Raw genomic sequence first — 21,987 nt, 5'->3', positions numbered from 1 at the left:
GACCGGCGTGGCCCAAAGCCGGGCTGCTGCTGGGGTCTGCAATTTATCCCACCACCACCACCAGGGGTTTTCCCCGTGCAGCACCTTAAGTCACTACTCCCAATTGCATTTCCATAGCAGTTACCAAACCCTCTGTCTTTTAATTCCTTAACAAAATATCTTTATTTAAAGTTCTTAACACGCTCAGTGTGCCATTAGCAACAGCACTTCCACAGACCTGACTGAACCCTGCTAACGTCAAACCACGGTTTCTCACCCAGCACATTTCACTTGCAATACAGGGGAAAACATCACCTAGGTGCAAGCCTTGCACCCAGACCCACTCCCTCCCCCTCCTGAAACCACCTTTGACGATTCTCAGTAGTGCTCAGCAGTGAGCTCATCCTGCTGTACGAGGTCCTGTTGGTAACAGGTACCCACAGGCTCTTCTAACATCAATAGTGCTGAACCATACGTGAAAATATCCCCTCCGGCTCTTTTCCATCTCCTAGGGCAGCAAGGAAGCCTTCTTGTCTCCTCCTCTGGGCTAAGGCAGCCAGGGACTTGAACGTCTTAGGCTCATAAATAGCCAGATCAGCAAGCACCTTCCTGTTCAGTGCCACCTGGGACTGAAGGCAAGAAAAGCTGCTGGTTAAGTACAGTAACTTTTTTAGGTACACCACAGTGCTTAATGATTACCCAAGGTCTTTGGGTGAGTCACTTTCTTTCTACACTGTAAATACTCTCAGAGAGCTGGCAGACATGAGGCTGCCTCCCACCAGACCAAGTTACTCAAGGTCCCAGCCAACCTGGCCTTGAACACTGCCACACTTGGAGCCTCTACAGCTTCTCTGGGCAACCTGTTCCAGTGCCTCACCACCCTCATGGAGAAGAACTTCTTCCTAATGTCTAACCTAAATCCATCTTTTCCCACTGTGAAGATCTTCTGGGGAACACTGAAAAACCCACACTGCTCTGAAACAAGAGTCAAAGGGGCAGGCAAAGTGGGGAGTGTGGGGGGAAAGAAGCTTTTAGGTAGTGCTTGGCTCTTGTGGTTACAGTGCAACAAGGGTAACCAGGGGCCTGAGCCTAGAAACTGCACTACTTGACAAGAAACATGTCAGAAACTCAGTTATCTGAGGTCAGAAACCCTAGACAGTTACCTACTGAATTGAAACAAAGGCAAAATGTTTTGCAATCTGATGTAAGTTCCTGGCAGTTCCACTTCCAGAAGCAGAAACCAAAGTCTTAACCTCACAATTCCAGTACCAACAAAATAAAAACCAATTCCTTGGGAGTGTTTCAGATCAAGGCAGAGTGGCACCAGCTCTGCACTGTCCATGCTCACCAAACACAAGCCAGCAGTGAAGAGCAGAGGGGGCTTTTTAGGGCTTTTTTTTTTGCTAATACAAGCTTTGCAGTTCTTAAGATGCAGAGTAACAGTTTGGGGGGCAGAATAACGTGTAGAACAATAAGTTCACCAGGAGAAAAGAGGATTATGCATAAAAGGAAGAGAGGTTTAGGGCAGAACTTAGCTCATGAAGAAGTTCCTTCCTTAAACAGAAGGACTTTCATCACCAGAACCAGGTCAGTGCTGGCAGTTCAGTCTTGCCAGAAGGAGCTTTTCAAGCCCTCCACCATGCCCTGAGTCCCCACCATCACTCTTCAAATAGTGGCAAGCAGAGGCTGTAGCTGCAGTTCCTTGCAGCTGCACTCAGAGACAGCAGTCAGCAGCCCTCTAATAGGTTTGTCAGCCTACATCTGCTTGAAAGATTTTAGAGCTTCCAGAAATTAATCTGCCTGGCCCATCAGAAGCCCTCTACTAGACAGTTTCTCTAACCTGTTGTTTCAAAGTAATTGCTCTTCAGGCACCTTCCTTACCTTAAACAGATTGCTTATGAAAGCTGAGTACTTCAAACCATGTTCAAGAGAAGCTGCTTCAATCCTAGTGATCCAGAGCTTAAAAAAAGGGGGGGAAAATTAACATATTAGGAGATAAACTACTTGAAGAAGTAACTTTTGTCATGCTGGCCTCCTCACAACAGAGTAAACATAACACTTCCATAGAATGGCTTAGGCTGGAAGAGACCTTGGAGTAGATACCCCAACCTCCCCACCATGACCAGGGACACCTCTCAACTAGACTCAGCTGCTCAAGGCCTCCTCCAACCTGGCCTTCAACACTCCCAGGGAGGAGGCAGCCACAGACTCCCTGGGCAGCCTGTTGCAGAGTCTCACCACCCTCATACTGAAGAGGCACTTTGTCAGCTCCAGTCTAACCCTGCCCTCACTCAGCTTCAAACCATTCCCCCTTGTCCTGTCTCTAGACATCCTGACAAAAAATCCCTCTGCAACCTTTCTGTAGGATCCTTTCAGGTCCTAGAAAGCAGTTCTAAGGTTCCCTCTGGAGGCTTCTCCAGGCTGAACAACCCCAGCTCCCTCAGCCTGTCCTCATAGCAGAGGTTCTCCAGGCTCTTCACACCTTGAGCTTTCTCAGCACACAAGCGAGAATCTCAGACTGTGAGCTGCTTCAGGCCCCAGAGAGGCTGTGCTCACGTTGAACTCCTGTTTTCCCACCCGCCAGTAACAAGATTTGGGGAGAAAAAGGTCTGTTTCAGTTCTGCTCTTGCCCCACTGTAACATGTACACCTCCCATCTTGCTCTTTTTTACCGCTCTGAGGAATCTCTTCTTCTCTCTTCTGGCCTTTGTGGACTTCACGAAAGCTCTCCGGACGCTGCGCACGGCCAGCTTGTAGCAGCGGTTCTTCCTCCCACGGAAGTGCTGGAAGGGCAACAGCAAGAGGCTCAGACCCTTCACAGGTACTAAGACAAGCTGAACTGCATCTCACAACTCTTCAGGACAAGGCTCCACACACAACCAGCAGTTGGCATAAAAGGAAAATACTCTTTAAGGCACAGGAAACTTGGAGTTGGAGCAGGCTGAAAAATCTCGGTCTAGCAGGAGAAAGCCAAAGCCAGACCTGGCTACAGGCTGTGGCTCCGGGGGCAAGGTTCCCACACACGGTGCTGTGGCACAGATACCACAAGCACTGATGACCTCCAGCTGCCACAGACAGCACCGGGTTGAAAGGGAGCCTCAAAGCGCATCTTGTCTAACTCCCCCCGCAGCCAGCAGGGACACCTCCAACTAGAGCAGGCTGCCCAAGGACACATCAAGCTTGACCTTGAATGCCTCCAGGGATGGAGCCTCAACCACCTCCCTGGGCAGCCTGTTCCAGTCTCTCCCCACCCTCACTGTGCAGACTCCTGATGCCCAACCTAACTCTGCCCTGCTCCCGTTTCAAACCACTGCCTCTCATCCCACCCCCACAGCCCCTTCTGAGCAGCCCCTCCCCAGCCGCCCTGCAGGTCCCCTTCAGGCGCTGCACCGTGACTTCCCCCTGCCGGGGGAGGGCTTGCGCTCCGCGGCCCCGCGGCGGAGGAGCCGAGCTCCGGGCGGCGGCAGGCTCCGGGGAGGGACACTCACCCGTGCATACTTCAGCACCTCCTGCACCCTCCAGAAGCGGTCGGTGAGGCGGCTGCGGATCCAGCACGGGGCGCCCAGCAGCACCATCCCGGCGGGCGGTTCGCGGCAGCGCTGCGCTCGCCGCTTTCCGGGGCGGGGACAGGGGGAGCCCGGCCCCGGCCGCTGCCCTTCCGCCGCCTCTCTTCCGCCGGTGCCGGTGCGGCTTCCCCCGCGGGCCGAGCATCGACCGAGCAGCACCGTGGCCCTCAAACCATGTCCCCATGTGCCGTGACCGCACACCTCTCCAGGCGTGGGGACTCCACCGCCTCCCCGGGCAGCCTGCTCCGATCCCTGACCTCTCCTCCCGCACTGTTCCTAAGCTCCAACCTAAACCTCCCCTGGCACAATTTCAGGCCGTTTCGTCTCGTCCTGTCGCCTGATAGGAGAGAGAAGAAGCCGACCCCCACCTCGCTCCAGCCCGAGCGGTTCACGGGTGGGTTTTTAAGGGAAAGATGGGGGATTTTTTTTAAAGCCCCGTGGGAGCAGGCAGCTTTGCGGAAGCCTTTGCAGAACGATCGCCTCCCCATCTAGCTGCAGCGTGAGGCTCTTCTGCACGCATCGCCCATGGCCCCTTCCCTGACCGTGCGTGTCCAGAGTCCTGGCCCTTCATCCGTGGCCTCCAGCACCCCTGGATGTCCGCAGCAACCCCTGGAGCCCCCTGCCCCTGCAAGCTTTGCTGTAGGCATCTGGGATTTGAGGGTCAGAGATCATCCTTTTGACATTCTTTCAGCATTCCTTGGCTGTTGTGGAATGTTTTGCAGGGGACACTTAACATCCTATGTTATCAAAGCTCTTTGGCTTATTAATAAAGAACCTCTCTAACAGCTTGTCTCTCTAGGCCTTTGCCTCTTCATCATCCTCGATAGTTTCTGTTACAAGTAACATTTTTTGGGGGGGTTTTCTTTTGTATTTTAATTTCTCACACTCAAAACTATGATTTGGTTTTGTCTTGCAGTTTCGTTTTGGCCATTGAAAGAGGCTGAGCTGTACAATGAAACCGAGGAGCTGCAGAAACCACGAGATGGTGCTGTCCTTATAGGCAGAGGGGGAAAAAAAGATCTGTTAACAGCAAATGTCTCTGCAGTCAGAGAATTAATGATTCTCTCTCTGATCATCTTTAATTGTTAGCAGTTCCAGCAGCTCACAGAATGCCAGGCTGGAAGGGACCCCAAGGATCACCTGGTCCAACCTTTCTAGGTGACAGTGGACTTGGAATGAATCACAGCATCAGCAAGGTTGGAAAAGACCTCAGAGATGAGCTGGCCCAGCACCCAGCTTAAAGCTGTCCAGTGTAGGGGAATCCACCAGTTCCCTTGGGAAGTGGTTCCAATGTCTCACTGTTCTCATGGTGAAAAGCTTTCTTCTGGATTCCAATCAGAATCTGCCCAGCAGTGACTTGTCCCCATCACTCCTTGCCTTCACCACATGACTCCTTGTATAAAGGGAGTCACCATCCTCCTGGTAGCCACCCTTGATGTACCTTTATGTGCAGAAACTGCCCCATAACTGCACCTTTATCAAGACATCTTCCCCACTTAGGGGCCAGGAACTTGCTGGATGTGGACATTTCACAGAATCAGAGGCTTGGGGAATCTTACTCTCCTGGTTTCAACTAGACCAGAACTGATTCTGGTCAGGGATTGGACTTCTCAGCTCAGTCTCTGCTCAGTGATGGCAATTCCTGAGGTTCAGGGCAGGTTTGCACAGCCAGGAGCTGCTTCTGGCAGCCAGAACACAGCTGGGGAATGTTCCTTGCCAAGGGCTGGGCTGCAGAGAGGCTCTGGCTGAGACTTACTCCTGTGCAGAGCAAAGGCACTGCCACATCTTGTGCCCCTCTTGGGGGGCAGTAAGTCAGAGGTGGCACCTGCAGGAGGAATGGACAGGAGGCACTTGTTACACCCAACAGCATCTGCCTTCCTGCACAGACCCAGGGCTTTGCTGGCCCCGTGGCTGCCTACAAGCAGGATGGTTCCAATGGTTATTCCCCCCTGGGTGTCTGGACAGATCTGTGAAGAGCTTTCACATTTTGCAGCGCCAGGAAAGGCTGCTGCCCTGTGTCCTCCCCTAAGAGCCTTTCAGCCTGAGAGTGCAGTGATAGAAATGGGTGGAACAAGATGAAAATTGACTTTTAATCCTCTGGTGACTGGTCTAAAGGTTGTTTCTCTCTGCATTTTTCAATCTCTCCCTCTCTCATGCATTTATTGGAATTCATTCCCTCCTCTCCCAGGAAAGCAGCTGTCCAAACAGAGCTGCTCCTGGGATTTACAGCCTTGTTAAAATCGAAATTGACCTGTCAGCTGGAGTGCTTCTGAAATCCATTTCAAAGGTTGGGATTAGTTAGTACACACCTTTCAAAAACATTTCAGTGCCTGGCACTGGGAAATGAAAAAGCAGAGGAACGTCTTCATCTCTGGGAGACAGTTGTCTGTTGGGTTCTGACTTCCCAGGCAGAGCTGAGGGAAATGAATTTGTAACCCATTGAAAGGAGCAATTTGCAGGTCTATTTCTCACTTTGAAAACCAAAGGCATCAATAATAAACCTTTCTTCTCGTTGCCATAGCGTGGTCTGAAAAGATCTTGCCCAACTTGAGCAGGCAGAGTCTCAAGAGCGAGCTGTGGCCATGGATGTGAAGAGCCCAGGTTCACACACAGCCATCTCCACAGCAATGCTGAGAGCTGCAGAACACTCAGCTGGCTCCAGAGTCACAGAATCATGGAGTTGTTTCACTTGGAAGAGACCTTTGAGATCATCCAGTCCAGCCTTCAAGCTAAGACCACCAAGGCCATTAAACCATGTCCCTAAGTGCCATGCCCACACATTTCTTAGCTCCTTTCCCAGGCTCTTCACCAGGTCACTGTGCAGTAGGAAGAGATTGGCACATCTCACCTCCAGAGCCTGCTTCCCCAGGGAGCTGGCTGACAATAGCAGCAGCCTTGTGTGTTCCCAGCAAATTGATAGAAAGCTGGTGATGAGTTCATCTGATCTGGTTCCTTAATAGGAGGTTGGGATCCAAGGGCTGCAGAAGGAGAGACTGGAGGTTTTATGAGGAGCAGCAGAGGGAACTGGGATTGTTTGGCTTGGAGAAGAGGAGGTTGAGGTGAGACCTTCCTCACTCTCTCCAGCTCCCCAGAAGGAGGTTGTAGTGAGGTGGGTGTTGGTCTCTTCTCCCTAGTGTCAAGTGACAGGACAGGAGGAAACAGCCTCCTGCTGCACCAGGGCAGGTTACTCATTACACCTTTGAAATCTGTGTCCTTAAACAGCTCCTGAGCTCACTTCAGTTTTAAAGGCTCTGTTTTGATATTGACTACACCTGGTGGGCTGCAAATGCTCTCAATTTGTCTCACTTCTTGCTCCTAGGAGTAGTGTAGAACACTCTTCCAGCCCAGGCTGAGAAGATGCTTTCAGCATCAAGAGGACAGTCTGTTCCATTAAATTCCACTCCAATTGGAAGTAGACTACATGGGCCTGTAGTCAGGATTGTCTTTAACAGCAGTGGACTTGATGCTCTGGAAGGTCTTTCCCAGCCATAGTGATTCTGTGTGATACCTTCTGGTCAGACCTGTGCTACCTCACTTGCTTCTGGAGTTCTCCCTCCTGCCCTCCTAGCCATGAATCTCAAAGGCTACCTAAATGTGCAGATATCACTGAAACTCTTAAATAATATCGATCAGATGAGGCAGGTGAAATAATTGATGACTGCTGTTGCCTTCACAACAAGAACACCAATATGTTCTGCAAGCTGTAACTGCTGACTGCAGAGGACAGGGGAGGTCTGCTGGGCACAGGAGCCATGTCCTTATGGTCATTCTTTTAGTTTATTTTTCTTAAGCTAGAGGGAAATTGGGGAAAAGGAACCAGAGGGAGAACAACTGGGATGAAAAAGGGACCAGCATGGTGTGAGCGTGGCTCTTGGGTGCTGCTCAAATCAGCAGCCAGGCAGATGTGAAGGATTGGTTCACACACAAAGCAGCTTCAGAAGCTCCTCTTGTAAACAGAGCAGCGTTGCACAGCTCTGAGCCCAGCTGGGAGAGGAAGACACTGCCTGTGTCTGAGTGCCTGCCACTGCAGGCAGCTGAGAGCAGTGAAGCCACACACTGCTCTGCTCTCTGCTTCCAGCTCTGCCAGGTGTGAGCGAGGGCTCCAGCAAGGCAGGGAGCGGGGAAAGAGCTGCTGCCTGCTGCCCTCACTGCTCACCTTGTTCGGATGAGCTGAGCAGGAATATTTGCTTGGGGAGAGGGTGAAGAGCTTGGAAAGATGATTTAAAGTCAAGGAGCTGTCTTCAAGTGCCCAAGCCTGATATTCTTAGCAAACAGCAGTGCTCAAAGGTGGAGGACAATACTCTGGAGCCAAGCAGCCTCCCAAAACTGAGACAGCAACTGTTTGGGACCTCTTGGGATCACAATCCTGGGAAGAACAACAACAAATTCAGGAGTACCATGGATTCAAAAGCAAAGTAACAGCCACTGCCAAGCTGCCAGCTGCCACATTGACTTGGAAACTGAGGTTGGGACACTGCTGGAAAGCATTCTGAAAGGAAACAACCTGTGCTGGCCAGGTCCTGGGAAGGCAGGTGGCCAAGAGAGGCCTTTCCTTTCTTGCTCCATTATGATCTCTGCTTAAGCGTGTAGAGGAGGCAGAAAAGGCTTCTGTTCATTTCTTCCCTGTTCTGCTGCCAAAAAGCAAACGAGCCACTTTTGACCAGCAGTCTTCCTGAAGAATGTCTGGGCAGGACACTGAGGACTTTGGAGCAGAAAACCTCTCGGAGAAGTCTCGGATGATTCCCAGCCTCCCACCCTACGACATCGATGACCAACTCCTTCCCAGGGAGCCGCGGAGCGCCTGGTGCTGCTTGGCATGGACCCTGCTGATAGTCACCATGAACACCTTGGTCTTTTTCATGAATTTGCTCCTGATGTTTGTCATCTTCACCATTGTCCTGCTTCCCACCATCGTGGTGGTTTACTTTGGCTTCCAATGCCACTCCAAGGTAAGTAAGCTTTGCTCCCTTGGGCTGCTGAGAGCCACCCGTAAGCCATCCAGGGCCATCCATAAGGGTTTATTTCAGCCCATGGAGAGAAGTGGTTGTAAAGCCAAGGATGGGCAGCCTGAGCTTTGGCTTTGTTTCTGTAAGGAGTGTGTTCATGTGTTAATCTTTCCATAGTGGGGAGTATTTGTCAAGTCTGGGCTGACAAGGACAGGTTTGTGATGGCTGATGGTGACCTGCAGGCTCTCAGGTGTACAAGGCAGTGGTGTCTCCTCCCTGCTGCCAGGGTCTTGGCTGCAAGGAAGGCTGCTGTGTGCAGCTGTTTAGGGAACCACAGGCTCTCTGGGTTCTGGACTAATTGTCTTAAAGCAGCTGGTTGGCACCCATCCATTCAGTGTCAGGAAAGCTCCCTTTGGAGAGACAAGATCACTGAGACAGGCTGCCTTGGAGACTGGGGCAGTAGGAGACCCCCATGGTCCTGATCCCTGGTGCACTGCACTTTGCACAGTCATTCAAAGTGATCAGAGAGAACTCTACAGCGACTCACAAGCTTGCAGGAGGTGCCAATCCTGTGGGCACACCTGGATCCTGGCAGGAACGAGCAAGGCACGTTTTAACCCCTCCCTCCTTCCAGGGTCACATGAAATGGGAGCTTGGTTGTGCAGTGAGGTTGCATTCCCATGAAAATAACCAGCAGCTGGGGCAGGTCAGGTGAATGCCCTCCTTGGCTTGATGGAGCTGCTGTTTGCATTTTCATGTCACAATATTTGTCTCTCTGGTTTTGTGGGTGACCTCTGTCACTGAGAACTCATCCCTCATTCACAGGAGCCCTCCACAGGCTCTGGTGGGGCTTGTTCCTCTCCATTTAGGTAAGCCCTCTGCAGTGTTTCTCACATTTGGCCTGCCAAGCGACTAATTATCGAGCCAGAGAAGTCCAACAGAATATATAATCCTCTCTTTATGCCAATTTAGTGCTCCCAAATGTGCTGTACAGCTTCTCAGATCAGAAATGAGCCTGCAGGGCAGGAAGGGCTCTGGCTGCCTGTGTCTGCTTCCAGTTGGTCGCTGTCCTCTGCATTTCATCATTTCATTTCCTATCAGTTTCTTCTGGAGGTGCATCCATAAATATTTCAGGAAGCAGTTGGCTGAGGTGGGTGTGAAAAAGCAGTTCTCTTGTTTTCCTCTTAGGCCAGCTCATGATGACTTCTTGTTGATTGTCTTAAGCCAGAAGAGCTCTTTTGCATCCTACTTTGGGGGGAAAACCACCTTCACACTGCAGCTCCTTCCCCCTTCATACTGCAGCTCCTTCTCCCTTCACACTGCAGCTCCTTCCCCCTTCACACTGCAGCTGCTTCTCCCTTCACACTGCAGCTCCTTCCCCCTCCCACTGCAGCTCCTTCCCCCTTCACACTGCAGCTCCTTCCCCCCTCACACTGCAGCTCCTTCCCCCCTCACACTGCAGCTCCTTCCCCCCTCACACTGCAGCTCCTTCCCCCTTCACACTGCAGCTCCTTCCCCCTTCACACTGCAGCTCCTTCTCCCTTCACACTGCAGCTCCTTCCCCCCTCACACTGCAGCTCCTTCCCCCCTCACACTGCAGCTCCTTCCCCCTCACACTGCAGCTCCTTCTCCCTTCACACTGCAGCTCCTTCCCCCCCTCACACTGCAGCTCCTTCCCCCCTCCCACTGCAGCTCCTTCCCCCTTCACACTGCAGCTCCTTCCCCCTCCCACTGCAGCTCCTTCTCCCTTCACACTGCAGCTCCTTCTCCCTCCCACTGTAGCTCCTTCTCCCTCCCACCTCCCTCTCCCAACAGGGAGAATAGGCTCAAACCAGAGATGCTGTTGGCCTCCCCATTCCACAGAGTCTGAGCTGGAGAGGAGGTCATTAAAATCTTCCCAAACTGATGTATTTAACTGAGAAATGTTAAAAGAACAAAGCTTTTCTCCTTCATTTTAATGAAGTCTCTGCACCCCATCGACTCACCCAAGCCCTTGGCACCTCTTGAGTGAGCAGGTTGGGTGGTAGGAAAGGATTGAACCACGCAGCAGTGGTCAACCACGTGCCCAGTTCAACCCAGGAAGGCTCTGTGGACTTCTGTGGAGCTGTGGATGGATGTAGCTGGGGAGGTTTCATTGCTCAGTGGAGGTCTCATTCCTCAGTGCAGGAGGAGCCCCCCTCCCTGATCCTGTTTCCCAGGGATGCAAACTGCCACTCAGCTGTGGCAGCACTTGCAGTGCCTTGTGGTAGAGGTTCCCACTCTGCAGGTGGAATCTTAGCTTGCTCCCTCGAGGTCTCTCAATGCTGGGACACAGCAGCATGCTAAGACTCCAAGGAGCCCTCAGTTTTTGACTGCAGGTGCTGGGACTTTCTGCTGGAGCCCTTGCACTGTGCTCTCCAGCTGGCACCCCAGCAACACGAGCTGCCAGCCCACAGCTCCCAGTCCCCAAGCTGCCTGACAAAGGGACTGTGCTGTTATTTGTTGGCTCAGTCCTGGTGCCTTTGCTGGCTGGAGAAGTCTGCCTTTGGTTTTTATTGCCCTGCAATGATGCCAGCTCATAGCTGCTGCTATTGAACAGCTCTTCCTGGTCCTGCAGACGAACGAGCAGGGAATCATCTGTCATGGCAATTGTGTGGTAGAGCAGAGCAGACCCGAGGGCTGCTGCTGCTGGCTGGAGTGGAGCATAATTCCTAGAGAAATCAGCTCCTTTGGGGCCAGGCAGTTCCCATCGTGGCTCTGACACCTTCTAGAAATGGTTTACTGTGGGGTGCAAATGTGTTTGATGCCCAGCAGGGTTAAGTGGGAGGCTCTGGAGGGCTTTGAGGAGATGTAAAAGATTTTTGAGTACAGCCAAGTCCATCAGGAGTGACAACTGTGTTGCTGTTGGCTGGAGGGAGCCTTTTACCACAGACTTTGATAGCCGTGGAGAGGGACTGTGGCAGCGTGGCTTGAGAAGAGCAATGCTTTCTCTTTGGGCTTTTCAGTGCCTCCCTGGTAGCCAGAGGCTGAATTCTGCCCTGCAGATCCATTAGCTGGATTTCTTTTTCTGGGTATGAAGGGTTGTGTTTCTTGGGCTGCTGAAAGAACATGGAAAAAGCAAAGGAAGGTGGGGGACAAGGGGCTTGCCTCTGGCATTTCCTATTGCAGGGCAACTCAGAGTGGCTCAGTTCTGATCTCCTGCTGCCAGGATGAAAGGAGGCATTTAAATACCACTCAGCAAGGAGCAGTTAGCCTGCTGGATGCTTTGCAGCACCCTGGGGTGAATGGGCTCTCCTGGCAGATTTTGCAGGGCAGGTTGTTGTGAGGAGGTAGCAGTGAGCCTGGTGTGCACACAGAGCACAGGGGAGGATGTTCCAGGGCTGGAGTCTGGAGAGGCTCCAGCCAGGAGGTAGCAGTGAGCTTGGTGTGCACACAGAGCACAGGGGAGGATGTTCCAGGGCTGGAGTCTGGAGAGGCTCCAGCCAGGGGGTAGCTATGAGCCTGGTGTGCACACAGAGCACAGGGGAGGATGTTCCAGGGCTGGAGTCTGGAGAGGCTCCAGCCAGGGGGTAGCAGTGAGCCTGGTGTGCACACAGAGCACAGGGGAGGATGTTCCAGGGCTAGAGTCTGGAGAGGCTCCAGCCAGGGGGTAGCAGTGAGCCTGGTGTGCACACAGAGCACAGGGGAGGATGTTCCAGGGCTGGAGTCTGGAGAGGCTCCAGCCAGGGGATAGCTATGAGCCTGGTGTGCACACAGAGCACAGGGGAGGATGTTCCAGGGCTGGAGTCTGGAGAGGCTCCAGCCAGGGGGTAGCAGTGAGCCTGGTGTGCACACAGAGCACAAGGGAGGATGTTCCAGGGCTAGAGTCTGGAGAGGCTCCAGCCAGGGGATAGCTATGAGCCTGGTGTGCACACAGAGCACAAGGGAGGATGTTCCAGGGCTGGAGTATGGAGAGGCTCCAGCCAGGGGATAGCTATGAGCCTGGTGTGCACACAGAGCACAAGGGAGGATGTTCCAGGGCTGGAGTCTGGAGAGGCTCCAGCCAGGGGGTAGCAGTGAGCCTGGTGTGCACACAGAGCACAGGGGAGGATGTTCCAGGGCTGGAGTCTGGAGAGGCTCCAGCCAGGGGGTAGCAGTGAGCCTGGTGTGCACACAGAGCACAGGGGAGGATGTTTCAGGGCTGGAGTCTGGAGAGGCTCCAGCCAGAGGGTAGCTATGAGCCTGGTGTGCACACAGAGCACAGGGGAGGATGTTCCAGGGCTGGAGTCTGGAGAGGCTCCAGCCAGGGGGTAGCTATGGAGTGACCAACCTCTGCCTGCAGGATCTAACATCTTGCTGCTTTTCATTTACTGTGTTTCCAGTCTGTTGTGCCACCAACACTGATGTAGCAGCAGAAGGCTTTGGGGGGTTTGTTTTCTGCCCACCCAGTGCTGTTCTGATGACTTACAGATGAGTGGCTCCTGCTCCAGGACCTGCTTCTTGCCTCACAGTGATGCTGGAGTAATCCAAAGCTTGATTCAATGTCTGATCAGCCACACAGCATTGCCTGAAGAGGGAGAGCTGTGTCCTTGTGTGAAAGCACAAGGAGGGAGCTTGGCTCACCACTCCTGTCCACCACCAGGTCTGTGACAGTCTCCTCCTCATCTTTCCCCACAGGTGCTGCACTCAGCTGCCCGCTACTGCAGAAGCTTCTTGGATGACAGCAGCTCCTCTGCCCTCATTATCCTTGGCTTTGTCATCATGTCCCCCCTGATAGTGGCAGCCATGGCCATCTACTGCAGCCTGGCCAGGCGCTTCCGCCTCTTCATGTGCTTCCAGCCCTGCAGCAGGGCTGTGTACAAGGGGGTGAAGTGGCGCTGGTACGAGGAGGGAGGCCTCTGCCGCTGTGCCAGGGGGTGGAACACTCAGGTCAAGGCCTGGGTATGAGTTGGCAGCGCCAGAGACCCTGCCCTAGCCAGCACCACCTTCTCCCTGACCTGTCCTTCCCCACCATCACCTCCCAGAATCACCACCCTGAGGTCTCTGCAGGCTGTGCAGGACCTAGATGTGAGAGGAAGGGGGATGCACTAAGTGAGCCATCTCCTGCAGGTAGGACTCTGCCCACCGTGAGGGAAACAGGGAAAACACAAATCCTTGATGACACAGAGAGTGTTCAGCCCTGGAAGGAGCATGGACTCCCCCCAGTGCTTGTTGCCTCCAGGGCACAGCACCACTTCCAGCCTTGACAGCGTGTTCAGCCTCACCTGGGGCATGGAGCACCTGAATAGGACCACACAGGGGTGGGAGCAGCTGCTGACCTTGCTCCATGCCTTGGAGAGGTCCTGTTGGGAAAGGCAGCCCCTGGGGAAACATCCAGCCAGGGGGGGACCTGTGGTTTGCCCAAGTGCTGGGGTGCCAATGTTTCTAAGCTCCCTCAAGGGTGCCTGTAGGTCACTGCCTCTGCGATGCCTGAGTTCCACACCTGCCTACCCACCAGATACTCTCCCCTTAGCAATCCCTCTTCCCCCTCATCTACAGCAGTGCTTGAGCTCCTTTTGCTGTTGCTGAGTGCTGTGAAACTTTTGGTGTCCCAGCAAGGCTGGATGCCTGGAGCCATTCCAGCACTGGCACTGTGTTGTGTGAAACAAGGACTGAGTGGGGCCACAGACACTGACTGGCCCCCAGGGAGATGCAGGTAGGCAGGAGGGTGGTGTCTGCTGTGCTGGGGGTGGCATCTGCCATACCCAGGCTGATGTGTGGGGTGGCTGCAGTGTGTTCCTGGAACAGAAGCTGTCTCTGGGAGAGCTGCTGGGCAGGAGGACCCAGCCTGTGCCTCCTCCTGTGGCGCTGCAGGACTCCCACGGGGTCTGAACAGCTGCTTAGCTTAGTCAGCTGGATCTCCCTCTTCACCTCAGTGGTCTCTGCAGTAAGACCACAGCTCCTCTGTCACTAAATTGCCACTGAGTGAGGAGCAGAGTGTGTGTGAGAAGGTCTGGCATGGCAGCTGGATGCATGTTCCTCTCCTCTCCTGCCCCTGTGGGTCTCAGTGTTCTGCTAGTGGGGTTAGTGTGCTGCTGCTTGCTCTAAGCTGTGTGCTCCCACTGCCTGTTGTTGCCCTGGCTCCCAAATATCAGCATCCCCAGTGCTGTGTATCAATAAAGATCATGCAAAGCCCACCCAGGGAGTTTGTTCTGTCTCAGCTGGAGCAGCCACGTGGTGTCCACTCTACCCTGGCACTGAGTTCAAAGGTGAGGATTTGTGCTTCACAATTCTTCTGTGCCTTAAAATTCTTCCCCAGGAGGGTGGTGAGAGCCTGGCACAGGCTGCCCAGGGAGGTGGTGGAAGCCTCATCCCTGGAGGTGTTTAGGAAGAGACTGGATGGGGCACTTGGTGCCATGGTTGAGTTGATCAGAAGGTGTTGGGTGAGAGGTTGGACTTGATGATCTCAAAGGTCTTTTCCAACCTGGTTAATTCTGTTCTGTTCTGGTTGTGGTGAGAGCCTGGCACAGGCTGCCCAGGGAGGTGGTGGAAGCCTCATCCCTGGAGGTGTTTGCAGCCAGGCTGGAGGTGGCTGTGAGCAACCTGCTGTGGTGTGAGGTGTCCCTGCCCATGGCAGGGGGCTTGGAGCCGGCTGAGCCTTGAGGTCCCTTCCAACCCTGACAGTTCTGTGGCTCTGTGGCTCTTCAGTGCCACTCCCTTTAACTCCTGAAGAGTTAAAAGGAGAGAAACAGCCACAGGTTGGAGAGGACTGAAGGGAAAGAGGAGTTGTGCTCCATGGCACAGAGACATCGTGCTACAGGACAGCGAGGCTTTGCCTGGAGGCAGCACTTGCTGGCTGGCTTCAGCTGCTTGATCGGAGCTGCTGTTCCTTGTGCTCACCTGCCGGTGAACCCAGCTGCTTTTGAAGTGCTCTGAAACCACTGCTGCCTCTGCAGAAGGAGCCCACGGAGCTATTGGCCACAGCCTTTCTAATATACAAACACGAGAAAATCGATTTAATTTGGTGTTTTGCCTCACAGAGAGTTTTAATAACAGAGGGGAAATGAATGTACCTGCAGAGAGGCTGCTGGGCAGCACAGCTGACCCTGGCTGGCTGGACAGTTCAGGCTGTACCTCAGGGGTGCCCTGGCTTGGGCAGAGGGCAGGAGGATGCCTTGCAAGCAGTGCTGCTGGAGCTCTGAGCTGAGTCTGGTTTTGATCCTAAATTTCCTGTCGAGATTGCAGAGATGTTCTTCATATCCTCAGCCTGGGATCAAGCCCTGAGTGCAGCTGTGCCAGCCTGCCTTCTGCAGAGCTGCTGTGCCAGGCAGGGACTGTGGCCACAGATGTTGGGGCTAAAGGCTGCTAGCCAGGGCTGCCTTGCCTCTTCTGAAGTCACAGCCAGGCTTTGTTCTGTCAGCTCCCACCCCAGGGCAGAGCTCAGAGCTTGGCTCTGCTTGGCAAGGTGCTGAGGGAGGGCAGGAATGTGTTTGCAGGCAGTCACTGAATGGTTTGGGTTGGAAAGGACCTTACAGATCATCCAGTTCCAACCCCCTGCCCTGGGCAGGGACACCTCCCACCAGCCCAGGTTGCTCAAGGTCTCATCCAGCCTGGCTTTGAACAGCTCCAGGGAGGAGGCAGCCACTGGGCAGCCTGTTCCCAGTGTCTCCCCACCCTCACTGTAAAGAATTTCTCCTTACCCTCCAGTCTAAGTCTGCCCTCCTTTAGCTGGATGTTTTTAAAGCCCACTTCTGTGTGGATTGGATTCCTCTGCCACACCTCCTCCAGGATTCAAAGCCATGGCACTAACCTGGGACTGCTGTGCCTCAGGAGACACTGAGCTGGCTTTGCTTGGGTGCAGTGTTCCTTTGTGCTTCCCTGCTCTTCTGCCATCACTGGCCCAGACCCAAAGCTGATGAAATCACCAGGGAGATGTCATCTCTCAGTGGGTGTTTCATCATGACTTGGTCCTTCACACCAGGGCTGGAGGCAGCTGTGCTGGCAGAAGGGAAAACAGAAGAGACAGTTACAGGGCCACTCCTATGCCATGCCTGAGAGCATGCAGTGGACCAGGTGCTAATGCAGAGCTGGACTCCTAACCCCCTACACACAAATGCAGCACAAGCAGGGATCAGACAGCTGAGCAAAATGCAGCAGACCTCAGCAGGCTTTCAGTTGTCACTTGTTAATGTGTCAACAGAGGTTCTCCTCCCCTTCTACTCTGCCCTGGTGAGGCCACATCTGCAGTGTTGTGTCCAGTTCTGGGCTCCCCAGGGACAGGGAACTGCTGGAGAGAGCCCACTGGAGGCTACAGAGCTACTGAGGTGCCTGGAGCATCTCTGTGAGGAGGAAAGGCTGAGAGCCCATGGGGCTGTTTAGGTGCCAGGACATGGGAGCAGGTTGCTCAGACAGGTTGTGGAGTCTCCTTCTCTGGAGGCTTTCAGAACCTGCCTGGGCATTGTGAGCCTGACTGGACATCTCCAGAGGTCCCTTCCAGCTTCTACCATACTGGGATTTTGTGTTTAGGGCTGGTGATGCTTCTTGAGTGTCTTCCAGATGGCTTCTCCAAGACAGAAAAGTGGCCTTGTGTCTCATTTAGTGTCCCTTTCCTCTTAATTTGCTACCAGCTGCTCACACTGCTCCTGGATGCCTTTGCTGCACAGACAGCTCCAGCACCTAAGGCCCAGCTCTCATACACCAAGAGAAGGTTTCAGGAGGAGTCCTGCAGCCCAGGCTCAGCAGTGCCAGGGCTCAGTTGCTATAGCAATGCAGATTTCCTCATCAGCCTGTCTGTGTCTGACATCATTCCTGACCTGGAGTCAGGCTCCAAGGCAAGCATCAGGCATCCAGCTGCTGGGCAAGCCCCTGGGAGATGGCATGAGGGACTGGTGAATGAGCATGGCTCCTGGAGCTGCAGGCAGCAGTGGGATTTACAGCCAGTGCTGAGCAACAGCAGCACTCCTGAAAGCAGATGCACCAACTGCTGCTGCCTTTGCATGGGCGGCCACGAGGCTGGGAGCCTCTCCTGCTGCAGGCACAGCAACCTCTCCTGTCCTGGAGTAGCCTCAGGAGCAGAGGTGGAGGTGCCTAGAAAGACCAGGAGCATTTTGAAGCACTAATTATTCCTCTGTGGGTGGCATTGGAGCTTTTCTGGGGGCTGAGAAGCAGACTCTTGAGGTCCCTCCCAGTCCTCCTCAGGTGTCTTTCATGTGGTTTTCCACCCCTTTCCCCTGCCTCTTTTTCTTTTCTCTTTGTTTTCTTTGTGGTCATGAGTCTGCTCTGACCAGTGACCACAAGCCTTTGGACTCAGCCATTGCTGCAGGACACACACAGCTCCCCTGCCCTGCCTTGCAGTGCTGAAGTCATTCCCTGCTCTTCAGACAAGCTCCTCTTAGCTCCAAGCACCAGCCTGAGAGCTCTTCTCCATCACCTGCATGACCCCACCAGCCTGGTAGGACATGAAGAGCTCCTCAGGGTTATGACAGGGATCCAGGGTGGGATGCTAAAAGCATTACTCTGTGCTTCACATTTATGAACCAGCCTGTGGAGGAACATTCAGTTCCTGCAGCCTGAGTTCCTGGGATAGAAAATCATCCCCCCAAAAGAACTGCAAGCGCTGGCAGTCGGTGCCAAGCAGGGGCTTTACCTCCAGCCAGAGCAGGATCTGCTCTTAATGTGAATGGGATCAGACAGCTTCTCTGAGCCAGGCTGAAGGAGGGTAAAAGAGAAGTGCAGTTTATCTGGGAGGGAAGAAGGGAGGGAGGAAAGAAGGGAGGGAGGGAGGAAGGGAGGGAAGGAGCTCCATGTGGTAAGACTTTCCTCCTCGCAGGGAAGTTCTGTTCCAGCCTGTCCAGCTCAACAGCACTGAGCTGATGACTTCAGCCCTGAGCTTCCATGGGCAGATTTTGTCATGGGCCTCAGCATCCCCGTGGAGAAATGTTTATGGAAACCTTCTCTGGAGCTTAGAGAGGGATTTAGCACGGCAGAGCGGAGCGCTAACAGGTTTCCACACGTGGCAGGAAGAGCTTCTCTCAACACGCTCTAACTCCCAGTGAGGAGTTCCTCTGGCTTGTCCTGTGTGCAGAGCTGGTGATGAATAAGCTCAGGCACTCCTGAAAAGGAGGAGAACAAATTCTTCCCTCACACACAGCACGGATCTGGCCCGGCACGACTCAAAGCAGTGGGGACGCTCCGGGCTGACGGCGGGGCGAATGGGAGCACGCTCCAGCCCAAGGAGATGCACAGCCTGTGCCAAACACAGGGAAATTCTAGGCCACTGGAAACCAGCACCTGCATAACCAATTCCCTGCCTCCCTGCCAGCTGAAGCCTCTGAGCCCAGCTCAAATTCTGGCTGAAATGTTGAAGCCATTTCCCAGAGCTTTCCGCTGGGTATTGGCCCTCTGATGCCTTCAGCTATTGGAGGACTCAGCTGGGGGCACTGCAAACAAGAACCATCTGTCAAGCTGAGCTAGCAATCAGGAAGATCTTTTGGAGCCAAGGACAACATAGCATTGATTGGAAGGATGCTAAATCCCTCCTTTGAGGGAGGCTAGTGGAAAGGGAGCTGGAACCTGCTGCACATACCGTGAGAGGAAGTGGAATGCAGCCTTCCATCCAAGGGTAAGGCTGTGGCTGCCTGGCTGTGCCCCATCTGTGCTAAAGACTGAGCTGGACTGGAAGCTGAGCATCCCATCTGCTCCCCAGGGATGCTCTGTCAGCACTGGGAGCAGTGCAGGCAGTGGGGCTGGTTGTGAGGATGGTCCCAGCTAGAGCCACACAGCAAAGGGAAGGGACAAGAGCTCTCTGGGCTTCTCCTTGGGATTGCTCCTCCACCACCCAGGGCACAGCAAGGTGTGTTAAATGGATCCAAATCCAGTGCAGACTGCAAGCACAGCCCCAGAGGGGTTCTGCTGCCTCCTAAGCATTACCAGGCTCTGCTCTGCCCTGTGAGGCTGCACCTGGCATCCTGGGTCCAGCTCTGGACACCCCAGTTCAAGAGAGGCAGGGAACTACTGGAGAGAGCCCAGTGGAGGCTGCAAAGCTGCTGAAGGAGCAGCTCTGTGAGGAGCAAAGGCTGAGAGCCCTGGGGCTGGTGAGCCTGGAGAAGAGCAGCCCCAGAGGGGAGCTGAGCAACGCTCAGCAAGAGCTAAAGGAGCTGTGGGGGGCAGGAGGCTGGGGCCTGACTCTTGCCAGCGGTGCTCAGGGACAGGACAAAGGGCAATGGGCACAGACTGGAACCCAGGAGGTTCCACATGAATTTAAGGAAAAACTTTGGTGTGAGGGTGCTGAGCCCTGGAGCAGCTGCCCAGAGAGGTTGTGGAGAGATTCCAACCCCCCCTGGATGTTGTGCTCCTGGGCAGGCTGCTGTGGGTGCCCTGCTGGAGCAGGGGGGGTGGAGTGGATGATCTGCAGAGGTCCCTTCCAGCCTCCACCCTGCTGTGATTCTGAGGCTCTTGCACAGCACTCCTGGGAGCTTGGCTGTTGCTCTTCACCTCACCACAGGCTCCCTGTGCTTAGATGTCTGGGGGTAACTCCAGGCTGCTTTGGCAGGCAGCTGCAGGGTAATACAGTTCCAGTGACATAGATGCTGGACAATTCTTCCTTGTGCTCTCTGTATTTGTGTAGCTGAGCTGCTTAATTGGAACTTGAATGCCTCTGGGGAAATTTCCATTGTCCTCCTTCACCTCCCTCCTCTTTCCCCAAGCTCACCAGTCCCTGGTGATTGTTTCCAGCTCTGGCAGAAAATGTGGTGGGAATGAATGGGAGCAATTACAGAAAGAATAACCCAGGGAGTGCCTGCCCGAGGGCTCCTTCACCCAGCTGAGCTCCCCAGGACATGAGTGCCTGCAGAGTGAGTGGGCCACAGGCTGCAGCCCTCTCCTGGCATTGCCCCCTGGGACTTGGATGGGGCACAAACCCTGAGAGCTGCTGTGAAAGGGATGCAGGTGGGGATGGAAGTGGCTATTGGACCAGGAGGTTTCTCAGGTTCACCCCTGGAAGCACGCAGCTGGATTGGCCTCTGGTTATTTGGTTCCCCTGCGGCTGTTTGTCCCCTTCAGGATGGAAGTTCTGCTAATTCCATGTCTCGTTCGCAGCTTGCTCGGTTCCTGGAGGAGCAGCTGCTCTCCGCGGTGCCCAGACCTCAAGATGGTGCTGTGGGGCTGAGCCTGGAACAGGCTGGAGCATCCCCGACCGCAGCCTGGCTCGGGTCCTGCACCCTCCGTTGTGTGCCACCTGTGGGCACAGCCAGCGGCAGGGATGCTGGGCAGTGGTTTGTGTCCGGCTGAGAGGCCACAAAGCTGTGGGGTTGGGTGGTAGGGGCAGTGAGCACATGGACTGCATCAGGGGCCCAGCCTCACCAGCCTGAGGAGCTCTCCTCCCAGCCATGCACCTGGGCATTGATTCTGGGTTGAATTCCTTCTGACCAGGCAAGGGCACTTCTGGGGAGCAGCATCTGCAGGATCTGGTCCTGCTGAGGGCTGAAGAATGCCACGGGAGAGGGAGCATGCAGAGGCAGCTGGGCAATGGTCCTGGGTTGTGTGGTGGCCACCCAAGCAAGGATCTACATCCCATGCTCCAGGCTCTGAGTGGGGCTTCTCCTCAGTGGGGACACCAGGGACCCTTATCAGAGCAGCACAGAGCCACTCTGCATGGGAAGAGCCATGAGCTGTCCCCATGGGATGCAAGGGCTGCTGCTGCCATGGTTCTGCTTTGCATTTGTGCTCTCTGCCAGGACATGAGCTGATGGAAACGCTGGCAGGGGATGTGGGCAGGCAGCACAGCCTGCTCTGTGTCAGGGTGGGTGCACTTGAATGCCAGAAGCAGCTCACTCCCAGCCAGTTTCCTAAGGCAGCTCCTCCCTGACCACACAGCAAAGAGGTGTGAGTGACTGTGGGCTGGGCAGGAGGACACTCAGCATCTCACTGGCTCCACCAAATGAGGTGCCACCAGGAATGCTGGCCTGCTGGCAGTGCTGCCCAGGGGACTTGTCCTTGGATTCCTTCCCTGAGCACAGCCTCTTCCCTGAGCCAGCCACAAAGAGGAGCAGAAGGATGTTCACTCAGGGCATTCCTGCATGCAGTTAGATGGCTGAGAGCTGCTGCAGGGGGCACTGCCCCACGGAGAGCATCCTAACAGTGAGATACCTGCTGAGCTGTGCCAGCTGGGCAGCACTCCTGGAGCTGTGTGCAGCTGGGAAGCCAGCCAGCATCCCCCAAAGCTGCTGCCCCTGTCTGCAGCACCACAGCAGCAGGGACCTGGGGGTGCCTTGGAATAGAATAGGGTGGGAGCCTCAAAGCTCATCCAGCCCAAGCCCCCTGCAGTCAGCAGGGACATCCTCCACTAGAGCAGGTTGCTCAGATGCAAGGGCTGAATGTCTCCAGGGATGGAGCCTCCACCACCTCCCTGGGCAACCTGGTGCAGTGTTCCATCACCCTCATGGTGCAGAACTTCTTCCTGATGCCCAAAGAACTTCCCCTGATGCTCAAAGGTCTTCTTCCTAATGCCCAAAGGACTTCTTTCTATCATCCACAGAGAGGAAGGTGGATTCCTCCTGCTCC

The 21,987-nt window shown here is 54.3% G+C and overlaps 2 protein-coding genes across 2 annotated transcripts; one reads left to right on the top strand and one right to left on the bottom strand.

Annotated features, from left to right (window-relative positions):
• Positions 1-137: 137 nt before the first annotated feature.
• On the bottom strand, positions 138-3,593 carry MRPL20 (mitochondrial ribosomal protein L20). The gene is made up of 4 exons (XM_068158282.1): positions 3,467-3,593; positions 2,651-2,761; positions 1,861-1,938; positions 138-608 (listed from the first exon to the last, which is right to left on the bottom strand). Exons 1-4 carry the CDS (start codon positions 3,551-3,553, stop codon positions 435-437), a joined length of 450 nt encoding a protein of 149 aa, XP_068014383.1. The 5' UTR covers positions 3,554-3,593; the 3' UTR covers positions 138-434.
• A 3,949-nt stretch (positions 3,594-7,542) lies between these two features.
• Positions 7,543-14,617, top strand: TMEM88B (transmembrane protein 88B). Its single transcript, XM_068158281.1, has 2 exons — positions 7,543-8,493; positions 13,126-14,617. Exons 1-2 carry the CDS (start codon positions 8,224-8,226, stop codon positions 13,393-13,395), a joined length of 540 nt encoding a protein of 179 aa, XP_068014382.1. The 5' UTR covers positions 7,543-8,223; the 3' UTR covers positions 13,396-14,617.
• The last annotated feature ends 7,370 nt before the right edge of the window (positions 14,618-21,987 follow it).

The sequence above is a fragment of the Melanerpes formicivorus genome, unplaced genomic scaffold (assembly GCF_026170545.1).
Source record: "Melanerpes formicivorus ecotype bairdi unplaced genomic scaffold, bMelFor1.0.p_v2 SCAF_39, whole genome shotgun sequence".
NCBI lineage: Eukaryota > Metazoa > Chordata > Aves > Piciformes > Picidae > Melanerpes > Melanerpes formicivorus.
The sequence above is the reverse complement of the archived record's forward strand: the minus strand, read 5'-3'. Positions and strand labels throughout refer to the sequence as shown.